The following is a 22,547-nucleotide window of genomic DNA, read 5'->3' on the forward strand; positions in this document are numbered from 1 at the left end:
AATGACCGATAAGCATTGTCTGAAAATAACATTTTTGACCCCCATCTATGTGCAGGGATAGGTGTATGGATCCATGTTTACTGTAAAAAAGAATGCTGTTGTTGCTGATGTTTTACCAGATAAGCTTGCCAGCATTTATAAACAATTCTCTGGTCCCTGCTAACATGCAATCTCTCAAAGCCCTCCTTCCCATATTAATAAAAAAAACACAAACACATAATAAATATTCTATATTCTATTTTTTAATTTAAAAAATGGACAGATGAACCTTTGTAGACCAGATACTTCAACATCTTATATAATTGTAGATCTGAAATAATGTACTGTTGCCCAAAGCCTGTGCTCTGTTTCTGTGCTATAAGGAGCAGGGTAGGTACTAATAGTACATGATTCTTGGGGCACCAGGCATTTAAAATATTGAAATATTTTGTGCGTTTTTTTAGGTTGAAAAGGGTGATTTTATTGAAGTATTGGGGAAATTTGGACTAAACCTCAAAGACGAGCATTTGAACCTCTTTCTGGCACGGTGTGGTCTAGGGGATAGTTTATCAGGTATCAGCTACATTGACCTGCTAAGAAACTTTCAAGATCGCAGTGATAAAGGGATCACACATAAGATACTCTCCAACCCAAAACACAGGTAAGAGTGATATATGTCGACCAGATTGAGGGTAATTACCAGTAATATGCATTTTGTAAAGGTATAGCTTCTTGCCCACATCTCAGTGCACATCTTCATGGCGATGTGGATGCAGCAATGGAGCTGTGCGCTGCAACAACACAGACCTCCATACATTTTAAAGCTCCTTGGGTCAGGAGAGATCAGAAGTTTGCAATTGGTCCCCGGTGCCTGCAAAAGTGGGACAGTCTTGACTAGTAAGCCAAGTATGCAGAACAGTCAGAAACTTAAGACACTTGGGAGGTGTCTGCCTCTTAAGCTCAGGCATGAGACCATCAGAGAGGCCTTCACTATAGAAATACCAGTTATCATCATATAGCTATATTTAGTGTTTCTTCTCCTGTTATGTAAAAAAGGCCTTTAATCGTAAAGTGATTACAACATGATTTGAAACAACATTATTACAGCAACCTCAACTTTCTTGAAAGTGCCAGATGATTATACCCTGGGTATTGAATTGGACCGACCAATGCTATACTGCTGGCTGCTTCCAGTTCTTTAATCTCATGTCTTGTGCATGCTAAAATGTTTCTTAAAGTCTGCATTGTTGGCTTTTCTTAGTTGAATTGAATTCCTTTTCTTATTTTGAAATATCATCTGTGAGTAATGACATGTTCATGTACACAATTTTAATCAGCTGACGGTAAGTCCATGATTATCCACTAGGTGGCACTAAAGACTACAACATTAAATGCCCATTTGTAGAACGTAACTGTTAAGAATTGTGACCTCTTTTATTATTATTATTATTATTATTATTAATATTTATTTTTTATATAGCCCAATCTTTCAGAAAAACAGCTAAATAAAACAGCATCCTGTTCTTTTTAGTTGATATTTAAACATCAACTAAACATAAGTCATGAACTTTTTCCAATCCTTTCCCAGAATATTTTGGTTTTCAGTAGGGGTAGCACTGCCTTATAAACAAATAGAGCAGCTGATTAGGGCCCCCATTGGTATAAGGGGGTCCTCAGAGTGTGTGGGGTAAGGCACAGATTCTCCTAAAATATATATATCTACAATGTATCATGATCATTAACAAACTTGTGTTTCTTTGTTCATGTATAATTATTCATAATCATTCATCAGTTGTACTTATGATGGCCACCCCCTTCATGGGCTTAAGGTCCCTGAAAATCTAGAGCCACCTATGGTTGTGAAGATTAATAAATAAGGAGAAAAATCTTTAATTTAGAAGGCTAAATTATAAAACTCTGGTGTGAAGGGTTGAAGTAAAAGTAAAAGCACAGAAATATATGGTTGTTTTATTGACTGCAGGATGTGAAGAGCCGTTTAACCACTCTGTAGAATAATTCAATGGTCTTTGCATTAAGTATACAACATCAGTCGACTGTAAATGAATCATAAATGAATCAGACTGGTAGCACAGTCTTTGCTTGTGTAACTTTGTTCTCTTATTACCCCCGAGAGCAGTTATAACCTGACCTCCTAACTTCCCCCGTGGGGCTTGGGGTTCCTTGTGTATTGAAAGATGCTATCTAATACCATGTGTGCAAAGGAACATCTGGTCCCCAGTGTGCTTTGTTTGCATTACGACCTCGACTCATGTAAAATAAACTGAAGATTTATTAGGACTGATTGTAGAGAGCCCAGCCTAAACAAGACTCAACACCCGAATCCTCCGGGTTATGGGAGCAGGGTCTTCATACACCCCACTCCCCACACATTTCCCCTATAAATAGGGGTGATTCCCGCAATGCTGGTTTGCCCATTGATGGCAATGGGAACGCACCTAACATCCGCCCACTGAAGTCAGCGGGCAGTCCTGGCTGCGTCCCGCAAAGGTTGCCTCCGGGTAGCTGGAGCCCAAAAGTTCCCCGCTATGCTTTTTACCTGTACTCATGGTGAAAAACAAAAGCTCACACACTGGGGGGGGGGACTGACACAAAATGTTATTATACTTCGTGGTTCTTAATTAAAGCATTAACACACGTGTCTATGTTTAAGTAAAAAAAAGTGACTGTAGTGAATAAAATGCAATGCCAATGTCTTACCGTTGCTATTTTGATGGCCTTGAGAACTGCGTCTCAAAGTTTGTCAGAGCTCCATAGCTTTGATCAGCAGCTAATATTTATGTAACTCGTCTAATATTCTGTCTATACTGTGACATAACTACAGGCGTAATACCATTTAACATATCCACGTCTGCAGATTTCACCGGGAAGGTGCGATCAGCCCCTCGTCTACACTCACAGCGGTGGAAGCCAAACTGACAAACCTCTTCCAGGCAGATTTCTTGGCATTGCTGGCAACATTCGAGTATGTATTTATTCATTTACCGTATTTGCTCCATTATAAGATTTTTTTTTTGTGAAAAAGTCAACTAAAAATACAACCTCATCCTATAATCAAGGTAATTTTTTTTCAGCCCTTAGATCTGCTGCACTGCCGCATAGCCGATTAAGCTTAGGGACTAGTCACTCACCCTCACTCACATTCTTATTTATGCTCTCTCACACTATCTTGTGCTCTCTCACACTATCTTGTGCTCTCATTCACTCTCGCACACTCCCATTCACTCTCTCATGCTCTCTCTCAGTGTCTCACTACCTCCCTAATCCCTAATGGCCGTTGTGGCCGTCTCCCTGTGGCTTTGTGAGTATTGAGGCCACACATGGATGGGGGCCCATTGGAAACATGGACACAGGCAGTGGGAAGAGCATGAGGTGGGACAGGGCAGGTAGGTTTGTAGTAGGCCCCAAGATTTCTGATGCCATTACTGTCATTAGCAAGGGAGATGTATATGTGTTCTATGGGAGATTTTACTGTATGTTTTATATTGTGTTTTTATGCTTGTACACTTTTTTATTTTTGCTTTCTTTCATTTAGAAAAATAGATAAATTCAGCAGAAATGTCATAAGCCAGCAGGAATTCCGAGCCGCTATAGAAAGCAGGTAGACCTTTTTGCTTACTATAAGTTTATATGCGGGTTTAATATAGAACTCGCCCTGATATTTTGCATTCTAAAGGTTTTCTATGTCTTTATCTGGGTGCTTTTTACATCAATGATTCAAATATATTAAGTTTCATGCGTTGACTCAGTGTGAAGAAAAAAATAAAAGTAAATAACCTCTGTATCAAGAAACCACACTCCTTCACATTAGGTATTTTATATTGATGCACCAGTCACTCAAATGAAAACTATGATTGATTCGTACAAATGACTTTAGAAACTCAAAATAATGAGACAACAAAGTAAAGCCAACGCTGAAAGTAATCCATAATAAAACAGTGTTTACTCCACATAATCTAAAATTAGAGATTAGGGTCTAAAATTAGAGGGTCAGAGGCTTAGCGGTAATGTAAGGAAGTTTTACTTTACTGGTAAAAGGTAGTGTGGTGGATGAGTGGAACAGCCTTCCATCAGAAGTGGTAAAAGCTGAACTAGTGAGTAACTCAGGAGATCTGGGCTCCTTCTACTTTCTGCCTCTGTTGGTCTAAATGTCATTGTGTACATAAAACTCCAAACATGTTGCCGTATCTCTCAGTCCTATATAAATAAAAGCTAATAAACAAGAGCGTATTGCGCAGCGGATACGAGACAATGTCACAAAATGGCTCCCAAGCGGCTCCCAAGCGGCTGTTTGCGTTTCAGACGATGCCATACGTCTTTACTCTGCTCATTAAGTCAATACCAGATTTTGGTGCGAATTTATTAGCCTCTGGGGACATGGAATAGGAATGAGCTGAAGTCCCCAGACCAAACAGTACTGGTGGTCTTATTGTCTCGAGAACAAACCGATGACTCCTCTTTGTGATCTGTTTTTTTTGTTTGTTATTAATCCTTATATTTTTTTAACTAATCTATTGTCCGGGTGTTTACGCAGTCCGGCGGGTGAATGCCGAGGGCATGCCTTGCTAAACAGAAAGCGTCAGTTTAAGGATGTGTACCAGTCAGCGTGTGTTTAACATTGTGTTACCCGTTACTCCCGTATTCATCTTATTCCAAACCTCACAGCAAGGACTTATTCCCCAGTTTTGTGTACACACACATGGAAATTGTGTTGATTTAGAATAGTGAAGGTTGTTGTAACTAAATGTTTACATCGTGTTGTGTAAACATATTATTTACATGTCAGGACATCTTTGTTTATACACTTCAGTGAGTGACCTGCGCGTAATTACTTACACTTATCTCCACTTTGTATAGAGTTCTATATACCGTAATATTAGTGTATTGCGTAATGTAAGGGAATATGCTATATAACTCCAGCATTTGCTGGATACATTAGGAGGCAACAGTGGCTTCAGGGGAGGAAAACCAGTAGCATGGAAGTGAAAATGTAGGCAAGATTTGGGGATGGAAATGAGAAGAGCCAGGCAGCAGCGTTACTGAAATGTAATTATATTAGATGGAGTTATGTCTCCATTTATAGACAACAACAAAACAAGACTGCAGTCTCCACCGCGCCATAACGCATTGGATGCCTAATGAAGCTCGTGGAAAGCTATAATGGACATGTCAGCCTAAACAATAATATTAACTGCCACAGCTATGTATTATTATCATTATTAACCTTTATTTATTAAGCAGTAGCATATTCCACAGCACTGTGCAGTTCTTACACGAGGTGGTTAACAGGTACCGGAAACCAAGTACAGATACGACACGGGCTGAGGTCCCTGCTCGTGAGCTTCCAATCGAGATTTAAGGCTTATGATGACCTCTTATGAGCTCAGGAGCTTACATTCTAAAAGGAGTAGTACGCACACCACAAGACCACCCCGCCTTTTGAGTGGACCAGAACAAAACCTGTACTGTGCAGAACGGGTACCATATACCATCAAGGAGTACCATATTCTGTAAAAAAAAATCCTAATAGCAATTTGACTGGAGAGAACAGTTTGAAGATGCTTTTAGACAATTTTGGAGTAATATATGGGGATTTTCACTGCAAAATGAACAATGTCCTAAATACCTGGGGGTTATTATTATCTCTAGTAAGTCCTTTGATACATACATTTATTACAGAAGCAATTGCTGCTGATCCAGATACACAAGTCCAAGCTTACTCCCTTGTAAACAAACTGTACTGTCCTTTTCAAACATTAAAATGCTCTTGGAACCTAAATAATAAAAAAAATGTAAAATATATATTTTTATTGACAGCCTGCAGTTTTATGTTCTTATGTATATAACTAATAATCTATATTATACAATACAGGCTAGAGGGCACAACTATGATAAGGGTTAAATACTAAGAACCCAGAATGTGTAAAGTATACAGTATATGTTTGGAACAAAAATCACGCTTTTAGACAAATCCTGAAAGAAAACACTGTATGGCAATCATGTATTTACTAATTTAAATATTTCTGATTTAAATATAGGAGCCATCTGGCATAACAGCCACCTCATCTATATGTTTGTGCATATATATATATATCTCTAAATATCTATCTATATCTATCTATCTATATATATATATTCTACCCCCTCCTTCTGATCCCTGCCTGCATCTCAGAACCAAGGGCACTTTGATTCCCACTATTGTTGCTTAATCCTGCCATTGTCTCAATGCTCCATCACTGTCTCCCATTCAGATCTCATCCTTAACACCCATTGTTAAAGTATGAAGGACTGACAGAAAAACGAAAGTTTTTTTCTTCTGGGGATGTCTTGGTCATTCAAATTAGCTATTTTTTTTTATGGACAAGAAAAAAGTCTGCCACATATTCTAATTTGGATGAGCCAGCCAAGACATAGAGACACCTTTGCCATGTCTAGAACATAAAGAGGAGTATCTTTCAGCTGTGTAACAATGGTGGACTTTACACGTTTTATGGCCGTCGAAATACTTTCATTTTATATGGGTGGCCGAGCTGATAAATCCTAACATAACTAACATGCGCTGGCAACAAAGCTTTCACTCTTTAATTGAGTTTACCACTAATTCTTACTACCTTATTTTCCGGCTGAGGGTAGTGGGGGTATGTGTTTAAAAACAGAAGACCCCTGGTAGTCCGGTTGTGAAGTATGGAAATATGTTCAGTGAGAATAGGCGTTTAGGAAATATTTACTAAAGATTTTGCATCTGATATATTTTGCAATGAACTTAGAATCGGTGGAGTAGCCTTTTTATGTATTAGCTGTCAGACACCGATGCAATTCACTGATTCCTATGGAGCTCAGTCCGGTACTCTCGTAGAATGAAGTATGTATTTTCTAACATGCTAGAATCATGTATGTTAAACAATCTAATTGCGGATTGCTAGGGGTCAGTGCATGTATATATATATATATATATATATATATATATATATACATATGTACCTTTCCACACGCCAGTCTTCATCAAGAGGTATCTTTAACGTCCGGCAGGTGATGTTATTATACAGATCATTATTAGAACCAGGTGGCTGCCACCAAGTATAAGAAAATCTTTCTCATAACCAGTCGAAGGGTTAATACTTGAAGAGGCTTTGGGTCCGCTCATATATAATGTCCATATGTAGGTTTAGCTTTTAAAATCTATATGTTTAGTTACACTTAGTATTAGAAACTCTTATTAAACTGTTCCAGACAATAGCCACCTGCCGCCATGTGATGACATTCAGCACACCGGAATTGCTGAACAAATTATGGCGCATATAACCTTTAACCCTTTAAGTTGTAGACATGGAGTGATTGACAACACCCCATGTGGCACTAAAACTGTTGTATAGGTCACCATAACCAAATTCACTCTTTTTGCATATTTTATTATGCATTTCTAAGGACAATATAGGAATGAGACATCCCTTTTATATGATAATGAGCATACATCGCGTAATATATACTTTTTTTTTTGGAAACGGCCAACAATTTTTTGTGATGAGAATGACATTTACTTCTGAAGAGATGAAAAGGCCTCTTTTTCTATAAATCCAGAACGTCTTTTTTATTTACATAAATCTGTCAAAGTGATGAAGAGTCTACGGAAACAGCTGAATGGGTTTTTTTATGGAATTATATTCTTTATTGTTGGCACAAGAATAAAATCCACTGCAATTCCCATTCCCTTTTTTTTTTTACAACCTTCTTCTCCAAATATCAGCTGTTCATTATCAGATTCTCAGGATAATGAATGAACGCCTTGTTCATCTTTATATCTTAAGTCGTTGTGATTTATGCTGGTGTTTTAAGGATTATGCCTAAATTGTGCTGGAGGGATAGAAGCACAAGAGATACTGGCAAAAGGTCCGCATGCGAAACTCCTATTTAAAGCTTTATGAAATGCTTATCCAAAGATCAGATTCACTTTTTTAATTTTATGAAAAGCCATTTTTTTGGTAAATTGCCTTTCATGCTGAACAATATGGTTGAAAAGGCTTTTGAAGCACTAGCTTGTTTAAGTAATAGCAGTGTTTTAGTCTAATGAATAAGGTTTCACGGAGGACAATCCGATATGGGCTTTCGATGCCCGTATTCCAACTTCTGGCCGAGTCCTCTGCAAACTTTCTAGCCTACGAATTCTTTCACTGAAAAACCTGATTAACCTCTGATATTCACAAGGGTGCTCATGTTTGCGAGGGGTGAGGCAGTGACAAAGAGTTAATGGCAGCCATATGCTTGGGCTATTGTGGGCGCTGGGGACCCAAACGAACTCCTTGAATGACTGCAGCTAACTTGTGTTTCAGGTTTGGCGTGGAGATTACTGATGAAGACTTTGAGCAGCTACTTGACAGAATCCCCCTTGATGAAGATGGAAATGTCCAATATCCCCATTTCATGGCCATGTTTGATTCTCGGTAATTGATGTCAATTTCGTGTCTATCTTTGGTGCAAATTCTGCCATTCTATGAATTCCTGCTATACATTTCAGTAAATGTATCTTCCTTAAAGCTAATGGTAAATGCTGGATGTAATGTCATAGCAGATAACTTTGGAGGAGAAATGTTTGTTTATTTATTATAGAAATACCATGTTGTATATTGTATGTATATACAATTTTATTTAACCATAGAAAGGTAAGTTACACCAGAACATTGTTAGACACATCTATTTTACCTTTAGATGTTATGCCCGAATTCCTCAATAGGGGGACAAAGAAACACAGACATCATAGTAGAGAAAAGCACACAACATATATATATTTATATATATATATATATATATATATATATATATATATACCAAGTTGCCCCTGCAACACACCCAATAACTAACATGCATTGGTTCACATAGTTACACACACGCACACACTCTCTCTCTCTATCATACACAATTGACAATAACAATGCCTCTAACATGCTCAGATTGTCGTATTTTTCTCAACTATCTGATTTAAAACAATTACTTTTATTTTTATCATATAAGATCACTAAGCAGCCACGTAACCCTCCTCCAAGTGAATAGGGATGGCATGCTCAGAATGTTTATCACTATATGATATATTATTTCATATACAAGCAAATAGTATATATCTATCTCTATCTATCTATCTATCTATCTATCTATCTATATCTATCTATCAATCTATATCTATCTATCTTTCTATCTATCTATCTGTCTATCTATCTATCGATCTATATCTATCTATCTATCTATCTATCTATTTATCTATCTATCTATATCTATCTATCTATCTATCTATCTATCTATCTATCTATCTATCTATCTATCTATCTATCTATCTATCTATCTATCTATCTGTCTATCTATAGGTCTATCTATATGATCCAGGCCAGTTTCTTCACATATACAAACTCCTTCATAATTAATACAATGATTAATCTTTTTACATGAGCTGAATCAAAATATTGACACAAGTTCCTGCTGACTAATAGAGACCAATGCTTGCAGCGTTCCTCTCAGCTGATTACCAAATAATAATCTTTACAGTAAACGCTCATATTCCACTGTATCTGGAAAATGTCATTTTCTGCCAGATTCCTTAATTGTGAATTTCGGATCATCTGCAAGTCAAATCAACTGGCACATGTTCCTACAATGCAATTAAAACATCTTCCTCCAGACCTACAGAAGTAACCTTTGTGTGGTCTTGCATGAATCCTTCGTCGTCAGGGATGTGATTTTTTTTAAATGGCAAAACATGTGTGTGGGAACTTGCAAACAAATCCAGACTTGGTCCATTCTATACAGAGAGGAGGAAGGTGACGTTATAGATACTGCTAAAAGTTAGCCCTACCAAAGCTTTGAGTAAACAATAGGAACACTGTTGTTTGTGGGGTGCATCCACGACTTAGATATTCTTCCCATGTCAGTATAATCACTACTGGGAGGTAGCTAGATGAAGGATTACCATATCATTAATAGTATCCATGACTTTTGTTCAAAGGCTACTTGTGTAATGTTGCGTTGTGGATGAAGCTCTCTAATCCTCTGAGCTGCAGCTGTAGAGAGGGTTCTTCCTTAGAGCTCCACACATTGACTTTCCCCGTCCCTTTGGATCAGTTCTAAAAAACAGACAGAAACAACGGTCAGCTGAAAGACAGAAAAAGAAACATCCATTCTACATTTCCACATTCATCCCCCAGCTTCAATCCCTGCCAATGTCTTCCATTCTTCTCCTTTCTAATAACCAGATCACCACTCGGATGGTGGCCAGATTACGCGAGAGAACAATGCCATTTTAAATGTAAAAGTTTGCATCGCATTATTTTTTTTTTTACCTTGCATAAGAAGAAAAACCCAATAATCCCAACATGTCTGCCCATTGCCAAGCTTTGAAAATTGTCTCCCATAAGACACATTGTCAATAGCAATATACATGTCTGCCATCTCCTTTCGCTAATAGGGGAAGCCCAAATTCTCTCTTTTCACTTGGCTTTTTCCGCTATATCTTACTGAGCATGTCACGGGTCCTACCTAAAGTGATAAAGTCATTGCCAACTGGATTGGATTTTCAGTTTAGACAAAGAGGTTATAAAAACGTTAGGTTAGCTATAAAAACGAAAATATTGATGGTTTTTAAAGCTATTTTACTGATCTACTGTAAAGTGCTGTGAAAAATGATTTCCCCCTTTCCAATATCTTCTATTTTTGCTTTTTTGTCACACTTAAGTGTTTCAGATCATCAAACTCAATTTAACATTAGACAAAGATAATCAGAGTAAACACAAAAAATAGCTGTCAAATGATCATGTCATGTATAAAAGGGAAAAGCTATCCAACCCGACCTAGCTCTATGTGAAAAACAGTTACAAAATCAACCAATTAACCAAATTTGATTGATTATTGGGTTCAAGTAAATAGAACCTGTCCTTAACGTAAAGTAGGCTAAAAGGTCTCAAAAAGCAGCACACGATGCCACGATCTAGAGAAATTCAAGAACAAATGAGAAACAAAGTAATTGACCTCTATTGGTGTGGAAAAGGTTACAAAGGGCTCGGGGACTCCAGCAAACCATGGTGAGAGCCATCATCTACAAATGGAGAAAACGTGGATCAGTGATGAACCTACCAGAATATGAGTGCATTGACGACTTATCCACAAGGTCACAAAAGAACCCAGACTAACATGTAAAGAGCTGCAGGCCTCACTTGCCTCTGACGTCAGTGTTCATAATAATAAGAAGGACTGTGCAAAAATGGCATCCATAGGAGAGTTGCAAGGTGAAAATCACTGCTGACCAAAAAGATCACAAAGGCTCAGCTCACATTTTCCAAAATACATCTTGCTGACCCTCAAGACGTTTGGAATAATAATTTGTGGACTGATGAGTCAAATTCCACGTCATACCAACAGTGAAACGTGGTGGTAGTGTGATGGTCTGGGCTGCCTTCCTACTTCAGGACCTGGGAGATTTGCCAAAAGTGAGGGAACTCTAAATGTGAGACTGTCCGGTGATCAGTTGGTGACCAAAAGCTCCAGCGCAGTTGGCTAATGCAGGGGGACAATGATCTGAAGCACACAAGCAGGTCCACCTCTGAATGGCTCAAAGCAACAAAGTTAAGGTTTGGAGTGGGCGAGTTAATGTCTTAACATGAACCTGATTGAGATGCTGTGGCATGACCTTAAAAGTGCAGCTTATGCTCGAAAACCCTCCAATGTTAAAACAATTCTGCCAAGAAAAGTGGCCAAAATTCCTGCACGTCGATGTAAAAGACTCATTGCCAGTTACTTATCTCAAACTTTTGATTGCAGTTGTTTCCACCAAGGGTGACACAACCAGTTATTAGGTTTAGGCAGGAATTACTTGGGTGATATAGGTTCGGATTAACTCTTTACCTTCAATAAATGAAACAATAATTCCAAAACTGCGTATTTTGTGTTTACTCACATTGTTTTATCTGATATTAAAAATAGTTAGATGATCTGAAACAGTTAAATCTGACAAATAAACAAGAAATAGAAGAAATCGGAAATGGGCCAAATACTTTTTCACAGCACTGTAAAATGAACTTGGTGCATACTTTGTAACGCATGGTTAACCAGTTGTTTCTATAAGTTAAATTGTTATGTTATATTCTACTTGTTATGTCCTGTCTACCCATTGTACAGCGCTACGGCACATGATGGCACTATATAAAACAATAAATAATAACAATTAATGATGTTATATATTTTTAGGTTTTAAAAATCTAAGGTGATAATTTGAGAAATATAAGAAACATGTTTTAGAACCTGTATTGTAATGACTACTTGATTTAATCTCTGTATTAAACAGATAACATTTCAGATGTAAATTTATATTGAATACAGCTGTTGCTGGATAAAAATTACATTCATTTTGAAAAGTCCTGAATAATTAAGTTATAGAATGAGGCTATTCGCTGAAAAGCCAGGAATATATACCAAGAACCTTCTCCAACAATATTCCTTCTCCAAAACATTAGTTTAGAATTTGAAGTAGGATGATCTCCTACAGGAATGCAGTAAGTTATTTCAATAGCATAAAGATAAAATATCAATGGTAGCTGAAAAATATATATACACATATAAGGTCTTTTTATTACTGTTACATTTTTAATTTATCCTTAAAAATCTGAAGAAATCAAGAGATTTATGCTGTTGCTTGCTCTGTAGTTACACACTTTACCTATTTTAAGCTCAAATCCTGAATCTTAAGGAGGGTATCTCTAATAATGTCGGCCTCCTATTCTTTAAATTAAATGATTCTCAGAAAAAAATTAAGATATATATGTATATTAAGAGCCATGAATTGATATAAAAAAAGCACATGTTAATTCCTATGTAATACCTGGGGATAGATATTAACCAATTAATACGAATGTTCTGTCATAGAAGGAGTAGTAAAATCTAGAGAGGAAGAATGCTGTAATATAGAAGTAAGAAAGCTTATCACATATAGAATGTAGGTACACCGGGAAAACACACAGAATTCCTAAAATTGGAAATTGCCAACCATCTGGCATTGAAAAGGTTAAGTAGGTATTTTATAGCAATTTAATGCCATTTGATCTTCCGTCATAACTTTATTAAGCAGCATGTATTCTCATAAAGAGTCGTACACTACAGACGAGGTTCATTTAGTTGTTTGGTACTTTGGTACTTGCTCAGAGCAGTGATGACTGCTATGGAGTGTAAGTGTGTGCTAGTGGTTTTTCCTAGAGGCTGATCTTAGCGGTGTGAACAGCAGGGGCTTCCAGTAGCAGAGCTTAGCGAGGAAATCATCTGATCGGTTTCAGGATCTTCCTGTCCCACGGCGAGGTCTTGTGTTCATTGTCCTTCAGGGTCGGATTCTACATGGAATCCCCACTGAGGTTCACTGTCCTGGGTCAGTATCAGCCAGACTCATCCCTTGTTGGCATTTTGTGCAGTAAGTGAATTCCCTTGGAAAAGCAGCACAGTAGCAGTCTTAGCAAAGGCAAATACTTTTTACAGGTTTCAGTAATATATATGTATATATATATATATATATATATATATATTATAATTATTATTGTTATTATTATTATGTGGACCTGTAAAAAAATTTTTTTTTTTGGTAAGATTGTAACTGGCCAAAATACTTTTTTCTCCTGAGATGTATTTTGTAACATTAAAGGAATCATATTTTTGGTAATTTATTTAAAATTGAACTGATTACATTTAAAACTATAGAAAATGAATGCCCCCCCCCCCACACACATATATACGGCCCCTGTATATACTGTAATAATCATTGTGGACAGACCCCAGGTTCCAGTGATTTTTTTATATTAATGTGTGTATAGGACTGCATACACCCTGAATGCATGTTTACTGACATGTTATATGATGCGGTTGGGGTATAGTTAACTTTTGTGTAGAAACACTTTTCAGAAGTAGGAGAGGATCCGGTGTGTGAAGCAAACATTGGATGCTTCATTGTTCATTTTTGCTTAAAGGTATCTGCGGGGGGCTTTTAGGTCTTGTTGGCCTTAGTGGCGCAAGTTATTACTAATACAAGACACCACAGAGAACTCATGCAGATCCAACACACAGCGCTATGATTGATCTATGGTGTTTACTGATGGGAGTTGCCGGTTTGTTACCGCTTTCTGGTACACCTGGATTACATACTGTAAGGTCAGCACATCACTTTAACATTGTGGAAAAATATGGCTGACTTGAACACTGGCAGTTCAAGCCTAGTAGTTGGTATAAAACTGACTTATTGCAGATTTACTGGCTTTGTAGAGAAATATTATAACTCGAAATGTTTCCCTTACAACAAGCACAATGCCATATTCCTGCTTTATACAAACCCCGGGTACCAGTTACATTACACCATCCTAATTTATATAAAAAAAATAAGCCAAAAGATCAGTTTGTTTTAAAAACTAATCGCCTATAACCGTAGGGCTGGTTTTAGTGCCAGAAGCAATTTATTGTTCTATTATTTTTTTTTATCAATCGGATAGTTATTATGACTTCTGTTTATAAAATCCACTCAGGACCTGCTGCATAATAATCATCCTATATTGACCTAATCATTTATTTCCCCCCAAGTATCTAAAAACCTAATGGCTTTCCTCGTGGTCCCTGGGCAGTTATTTCCAACACATATGTTTTTGTGCTTTTCTGTATGCTTTCTAAATGGCAGTGTTTAGATCGCCTTAAGATAAAGACTGAGTTAAATGGACCATCGTTTTAACTCTCGCTCTAAAACCTCTTTTCAGAGGGTCTCCAGCACCTGCAGGATATTTGCACATACATAAATAAATAAATTAACAATGAATAAATAATTTAATCCAGCCACACAATGTCACCTTAAAGATTTGATCCTTTGGCGCTGCCTGTGTGTTTGCCGATTCCTAATTCTTTTTTATAAAGTCCTCAGATACTTGGGGTCTTTCAGGCAAATTTGGGGTATTGTTTTCGCTTGATTAGTTCTGTATGACCTGTGGTTGCCTTTAAAATCCACATCACTCATCAGGACTTGGAAAGGCCTCCTTGCATTTGTTAAAAGGGGAGCAAAGTGCTTGCCATTTCGGACAAAAGCTGGGAAGGTTTTCAGCGTTTGGCCTTAAGAAGGCGACTAACATTTTGCTCACTGAAGCTCAAATAAATCTCATTAGGTAGCACATTTGATCCTTGCAGTGAAGCGTTTGGCAACCTGTTTAACCCCAGCTCTTACAACTCCATCACCCTCATCCAGCCAGAGGTGCCTTAAGCTGCCAGTGCGCTAACTACATTAATAGGCGCACAGTAGATTATTCCACGTTGAATATTTACTAAAGTAGAATATGCATAATTTGCTCCTGTTTATAATTATTTTTATTATAGTTTTATCTATAGAGAGCCAGCAGATTATTTACTTATTATTGACATAAATTAGGAATTGATGATATTAGTATAGACTATACCAGAGCGAATGAAATCACCTAAATTACAATACAAACAAGTTACCGTGATCTTTCTGCAGCCTATGAATAGTTAAGGATGCTTTTACTTTTAACTAATGCTGCCAAATATTAAATATGATAACACTTTCTGCTAGTAAAATATGTAACAGCAAATAATTGTTGGAGTCTTACTGCTCAGCCATTAGTATGACACACATATTGTTAATGGTTTTAGTAACAACATTTGTTTGTTCCAGGAGAGGGGTACCTAGTCTATTTGATGAGAAATCTGTGTATGGTTCTGTGTTCGATCTACCTGAAGATAAGAAACACCAATCCGGAAGAACATCTGAGCAAGTATATATAACCTGTGTGATATATGTTGTGGTTAAGTCCTTGCGCTGCCACTGGCTGATATCCCATCGTAACAGATTATTTAGCAATATTGAATAGCTTTCTAAATTGTAGTCAATAAAGAGTTAATTTGTATTGGATATCGGTTGATTGACCCAACGTCCCTGGAACATAAAGAATGGGAGAAGGTAATTACATAGGGAGTAAAGGGTTAAAGAGAACAGTGAAGGGAGAAAGTGGAAAGAGTAAGGTGTAGAAAGATAATGGGGGGGGCATTACGGAGGAAAGGAGCATAGAAAGGGCATTAATGGTGAGAGATATAGAGAAATTACTATGATGAGCAAGCAAGGGCTGAGCGGAAATAATAACTGAGGAGGGGAAAAGCCAGAGGCAAGGCAGAGTTGTACTGTTTCTAAAAAATCTAAAAATCGCCCCGGGCCAGTTTCTGTGCAGAATGTCCCCATTGCAGGAAAATTAACAAGCCCGGCCTATTCTTCTTATTTTGATCCCCAGACTACAATAAAAATAATAGTAATACGAAGACTGTGTTGAATACGGGTTATATCGTTACAGTTTTCATTGGAGCTAATAACTGTTATTTTGTATGTTCTGACTTTAGGGTATGACTATGCAGTAAAGATTTACTATGCCACAATAAATGTTTGTATTGTATAAATTCCGTACATGGCCAACAGTCCATTCCCAAACAAGATAGATCAAACATCATGGCTTGTTATAGGTCTCTGGGGACAAAACCTTCACCTGTGTAATGCTGGAATAAATCACACCTTCCATTGAAGAGGTGGCTGTGTCCTTTTCCTGGTGGATATTGTTCAAATAACAGGACTTGTGTCCACATTGCGGTGATGTCAGGTCAATGTGTCAATTTTGTTATTTTCACGCAGAAAGTATTCATAAATAAATGACACGTCCCTTAATCCTTGTTCTTTATTCCTTTAAGCTGTTCAAGATTATTAAAGGTCTCATACACAACAGCTATGCAGATGTGGAGCGGGAATTCGAAGGTCTGGATGACATGAATTCAAGGCGTCTCACGCAGGAAACTATGTATCACCTTCTAAAACGGTATACTTACTGTAATGACTTATTTGTCTCCCAGGTCATGCCCCACAACTACATATGTCACTTCACAAAGTAATTGGGAGAGAGCATAACAAAGTTCACATGGACAACATGACTATGTTCATAAGGCTATATCTTAAGTCATGAGTCCAGTGGTGGTTAGGGGCCAACCATAATTTCCTCTTTGCAAATTGCCTGTCTTTATGAGAGAAGTACCCTCGATCTCCAGGCCAGGCCCCCCCACCCAATTTACCTTAACCCAATAAATGACAGACACATGAGCTTGGATTGAAAAGGCAACAGCCAATTTTATTTATTAACCAAGTCATTGCCACACAACCTTAGGACGGACACCTCTTTGCGTTAACAGGGCAAAGACCACCAAACTGAACACATAAATATAATAAATAACATCAATAAACATAAATAATTAACAAAAACCTAAAGCCTACCAGGCAAACTAGGAACCACCACACAGGGACAGACATACCAATATGCCCAAACCCAAACCTGAGGCTCCCGGCACCACCTACCGGGAGCCTCCCGTCAAATGCTCTCCCCCAGAGCATTCACACCCCTTAGATGCCTGGTTAGCTACCAACCCAGCTGTGACCCCAACATAACACAATAAACAGGGAGGGAGGGCAAAAAACACAAGGTAAGGTCACTACAACCCTTACAAAAAAATGACTGCGGTTTTTCTGAAGTAATACTGCAGTTTTTTGGACATGAAAAGCCTGCAATACTGGACTTTTACTGCAGTATTACTGCACATTTACTGCAGTTTTACTGCATTTGTACTTCACTGTACTGCAGTTGTACTGCAGTTATTTTTGTACGGAAGTACAAATGCAATAAAGCTGCAGTACATTGAATTACAACTGTAGGTTTGCAATATAAAAAAAGTGCACTAAACTGCAGTATTACTTCAGAAAAACTGCAGTAATTTATTGTAAGGGAAAGTGTCCCTAAACCTTGTGTCACAACCCCTTAACTACCTGCCCCTTAAACCCAACCTACAAAGCCTGGCCCTACTCGGGAGCCCAGTCAGGGCCCACTCTGGCCAATGCTGGCCCCCGTGGGCATCAGCCTTAGAAACTATATTATTACCTGTGCAGATAAAAAGCGTCCTCTAATTAAGTGTTTTTGTGTTTTTAGAAAAGTTATTCTGGAGAGAGTTCAGAGAAGGGCTACTGATAGAGTGAATGATTAGTAGGAGAGGACTAGACCAAGACTAGACCAAGGACTGATTATATTTCTGTGAACCTTGTTAATCAAATATGGGATATGATTTTAAGAACCCCCTTATGCCCATTTTATTTGAAGAAAGTACAACAAGTGGCATCAGCTCATCTTATGTTTTGTTTCTAAAGGTTTGATATCCAGCCTGTAGTCACCAGAGGAGAAATACGCAGACTTTGGAACACATTAATCACGAATCAGGACAAAACACTTGATTATTTGGAATTTGTGAGGCATTTTGGTTACTCGCCTAAATCGGCTTGTTACCCGAATGCAAAGATCAATCCTCCAAAGAAAGGTGATGGGGATTTTAAGATTCGATCTAAAAAACTGAACTGTGATTCTGACATCCTCATAGACAACGTCCGTGCGAAGGTAATCTAAATTCCTGTTTGATGAAATATACTTAGACACATATTGCAGTGTCTGGAGTCCTTTCTTTCCTTTACTGAGTGCCAGGCCAATTGAATCACTTGTTCTCTTTAAGACAGGCGTTAGCATAAGTCTCATACCCTACTTTTATTCAGGTGTAGAAGAATATTGAATCGGGATAGAGTATTAAATTTGTGTCTGACCCTTGCAGTGACTACATCATTATTTCTAAAAAAAAAAAAAAAAAAAAAAATTGCGTTACAGTTGGACACTTTATTTCTTAATACGGGCCATTATTTTATTATTATACATTAACAGTAAAAAATTCCCCCTAAAATCATATTATTAAATTGCAATAAAGGGCCAGCTGATGGTACTAAGATATTTTAATCAGATCTGATTTTAGTGGGAATTTTTTAAGTTTTTCTAAGTAAATGAGGTGTGAAACCTTATTGCAGGTGGAGTACCTATTGGATGACCTACAGAAAGAATTTGATGATCTTGACCCATACCGCACGGGCTTTGTGAGCAAAGAAGAATTCAAGGATATACTAACTGAACTGTGTATACATTTGAATGAATATGAACGTGAGATGTTGGCCAAGAAATTTGAATCTAATGGTGATGGAAGGTGAGTAAATATAGTTTTTATACTTGGCTAATAGATTTGCCTCCTAGGGGCATTCTTTCCTAGGCATAGATAGAATGACAGGCCAAAAGCAGATTTCAGGCTAAAATCCTACTTGCCAACCTGTAATGTATTTTACCTACAATAATGCTCTCCTAGGCCATAGCAATAAGCAGCTGATAACTTTGATTGTTAAGTGAATAATCTAGGGATTGTTGAGATAATGAACTCAGTAGCACTTTACAGTGAGATTGTTGAGTAAGCAAGATTTATTTTTTATAAAGGCTAGTGGCACAGTAATAGTTAACACTATCCACTTTTTAAACCAAGACCTAGCTGGTAAATAGAAGTTGCTGTAGGTATAACCTGCATGTTAAAATTAATAATTATGCATAAAAACAACAACATCAATAAAACAACATGTATAGTCACAAATCTAATCAGCTGCTTATATAATAATATTTGCAACAAAAGAAGTTGTATTATTTTCTATATTTTCTTAGGGTATCTTACATTGATTTTTTGAAACCCTTTGCAACTCGTCGGCAAGTATGGAAAACAAAAACCAACATGGAGGCTGTAATGCAGAGTTCACAGGACGAGGATGTCCCACCAAAGGCTGAAACGTCAGGCCTGGGGACACTGACATCCCGGATGCGTAAAAAGGTACAGTGCATTACAAATGGGTAGCAAAGGGATTTGGAACTGCCTGTCGTACCACTGTGGGATGTACATCATTAAATGACAGCATCATTTGGCTGTTCAAATAATGGGACCATGGATAGAGAATCTAGCCCACACCAGCTGTGATCATCCACATGTCTCATCGTGCTAAGACATCCATGGCATGTGGCTTCACAACATCTGGAGAGCCCTCATGTCATTGCATGTGTCATAAGCATAGTAACCACAAAGCAACCAAAGATACAAACTACGTCCCCTAGATATAGCAGTGCCCTTTGGGGTCACAACAAGTATCAAAGTGTTGCTGAATTCTACCTTCAGTTGTGAGCTGTGTTGTATGTTACAAGCAGCATTTTGTACCCTACAAGAGCCCACTGCATTCTACCATAGACTATTGTAGTTTATTGTCTTTTTATTCTATTTAGTGAAGGTATACAATAAAATAAAAGTTCTTAACATCTTACATGTACTCTAATAATTGCTGTTTTTATATCATAATCAGCAAATTTAGAATATTCCAATAATAACCAATGGCCATCAGTCTTGTCAGTGTTAAATATATATATATATATATATATATATATATATATATATATATATATGGTTTGTTTTTTGCCTGTATTATTATGAACTGAACTCAAGGCTGATCCTGCATTTTAAAACCTTTTCTATCCGCCTCTTTTTATCTCAGACGTTTCTAATCTACTCCAAGGAAAATATGGCTGATATGTAGTTTATACATGTGCATATTTATTTAGGAAGGCTTGAGTCACTTTAAATGGACACCCCATAAACCAGTAAAACAAAAGCCAGCTACCTGCTGCAAACGGAAGCCCATGATTTTCAATACGCTCAGATTAGCTTGGATTTTTGAATTGGTAGAAAGTGGTGATGAAAAGCAGAGGGAAATATATGAGGTCCTGCCAATTTGCATCGAGTGTCTGCCTATATTATGTGCATGACTAGCCATCCATGAAATAACAAATTGTGAGTTGTGAAAAGTATGGTAAGCAATAAGTTCAATCAGGCTGAGCTCTATTGCATGATTCAGGGGGCTGCAGAGGTCTTGCCCCCCTAATTAACCTCATCACTCCTATAAAGGCCTGGGGTGTAATGCAGCTGTTTCTAAACACCATATAGTAATAAGCAACATTTATTTTGTATATTATTTGGAAATGATTTCATTTAGGGCTGATAAATAGGGTTTTAACTGGTTTCTATTTCTTTAGTCACAGTGATCACATATTGGGTAGACAGCACCTAGGAGGGTAGAATTTCCATTCAGCAGGTGGGGGACCCCTGTATCTGGATACTTCTTTAACCCTCTGTCTGGGACCTGTATAAGGCACATCATCAAAACATAAAAAGAAATGGTCAGCACACCAATGCTTCTAATCAGGTGTATTGTCAATAACATAATACATATTGCAAATCAACGAGTACAATAAATATGCATTACAGTGTAAGTATGTGTGTACGTGTGTGTGTATGTGAACGTGTGTGTGTGTGTGCGTGCATGTGTGCTCGTGTGCGTGTGTGTAAACGCACAAATTTTCACTAGAGCAAAAATGAGAACAACATGCCTGCCGAAACTTTGGGATAAGATCTCACGGGTACAGTCTGTTTACTCATTGATTTGCAATATGTACTATGCTATTGATGATATACTCTATCAGTGTTAGTTTGCTGACCATTTCTTTTTATGTTTTGAATGTATCATTGGCTAGCATTTAAGGAAGACCACCCTTTTAAGGTAAAGCACCCCTATTCTCGTTTTGCACATTATTGTTATACTTTCTAAAATGTATATGTTGAAATACTGCATGAACCATAGAATTTGACGGCAGAACCATTCGGCCCATCTACTCTGGTTTTCCTGCTGTAAACACTCAAACCTTAATTTATTAGATTGCATGTTCTTAGATTATCTGTATTAGCTGTAAATAAAAATAGAATCCTGTATGTTGTGAGAAAAGATAGACCCTATATTGACATGAATTATTCCTTCAAACATGCAGCTGCAGGGAGAGTGGAAGACCCTTCGCCGAGCCTTTAGGAAGCTGGACATGGGCAGCAGTGGGTACTTGTCTTTGCCTGAGTTTAGATCCGTACTGAAGCTGTGCAACTTTGTGCTTGATGAAGATGAAGTGTTTCACATCATGTCCAAGTACGACCAGAATATGGACGGTCGCATCAACTACAAATCATTTTTAGAGCATACGTGTATGAAAGAGAAGCCGCGTGTCTCAAACACCCCTCTGGCAAGCACACTGTAAAGGGCATAATTAGATTTCGGTTATCACTTTAAATGGGTAACGTAAAGGGCACCTCTCAGACCCACTATCCAATTTTTTTTCACATTTACCTAATTCCTTTCTCAGTTTTGATATTTTTAAGGAAATTACAAACCAGCCTCACCACTGAGAGTAACATGGCCATCCACATAAATAGAGGGGGGTGGAAAATATATACTTTGTCCAGGGGAGGCAAATTCAAATGTTATCTTTATTAAAAATAAAATCTGATTATCATAATTATCATCATAATCTGATTATTCTGTGTACCCTGTTGCATTTATGTAATAATTAAAGTAGAACCATGTGATTTCACCACTAAAACTAAATTGTATTGTAAAAGTATTGTTGGTATACTCTCTGCATCAGTTATTTTTTTCATAAAGGCATTTACATTTAAAAATAATGTCTTGCTGACTTGTTCTCAGATTACAATATACAACTGATATCATGAGAACGTATATGGATTTT

General features: G+C 37.5%; 1 protein-coding gene across 1 annotated transcript in view; it reads left to right on the forward strand.

Annotated features, from left to right (window-relative positions):
* LOC128480415 (EF-hand calcium-binding domain-containing protein 6-like) overlaps nt 1-22,214 on the forward strand; it is a 32,862-nt gene extending 10,648 nt beyond the window's left edge. The window contains exons 9-18 of the mRNA XM_053458292.1: nt 444-640; nt 2,855-2,962; nt 3,533-3,598; nt 8,325-8,435; nt 15,677-15,776; nt 16,735-16,859; nt 18,230-18,473; nt 18,929-19,101; nt 19,602-19,764; nt 21,801-22,214. Coding sequence (XP_053314267.1) covers nt 444-640; nt 2,855-2,962; nt 3,533-3,598; nt 8,325-8,435; nt 15,677-15,776; nt 16,735-16,859; nt 18,230-18,473; nt 18,929-19,101; nt 19,602-19,764; nt 21,801-22,058 — 1,545 coding nt within the window. The 3' untranslated portion in view covers nt 22,059-22,214. The remainder of the gene's footprint in view (nt 1-443; nt 641-2,854; nt 2,963-3,532; nt 3,599-8,324; nt 8,436-15,676; nt 15,777-16,734; nt 16,860-18,229; nt 18,474-18,928; nt 19,102-19,601; nt 19,765-21,800) is intronic.
* Nucleotides 22,215-22,547: the final 333 nt, after the last annotated feature.

This window comes from Spea bombifrons, chromosome 1, assembly GCF_027358695.1.
Source record: "Spea bombifrons isolate aSpeBom1 chromosome 1, aSpeBom1.2.pri, whole genome shotgun sequence".
Taxonomy (NCBI): domain Eukaryota; kingdom Metazoa; phylum Chordata; class Amphibia; order Anura; family Pelobatidae; genus Spea; species Spea bombifrons.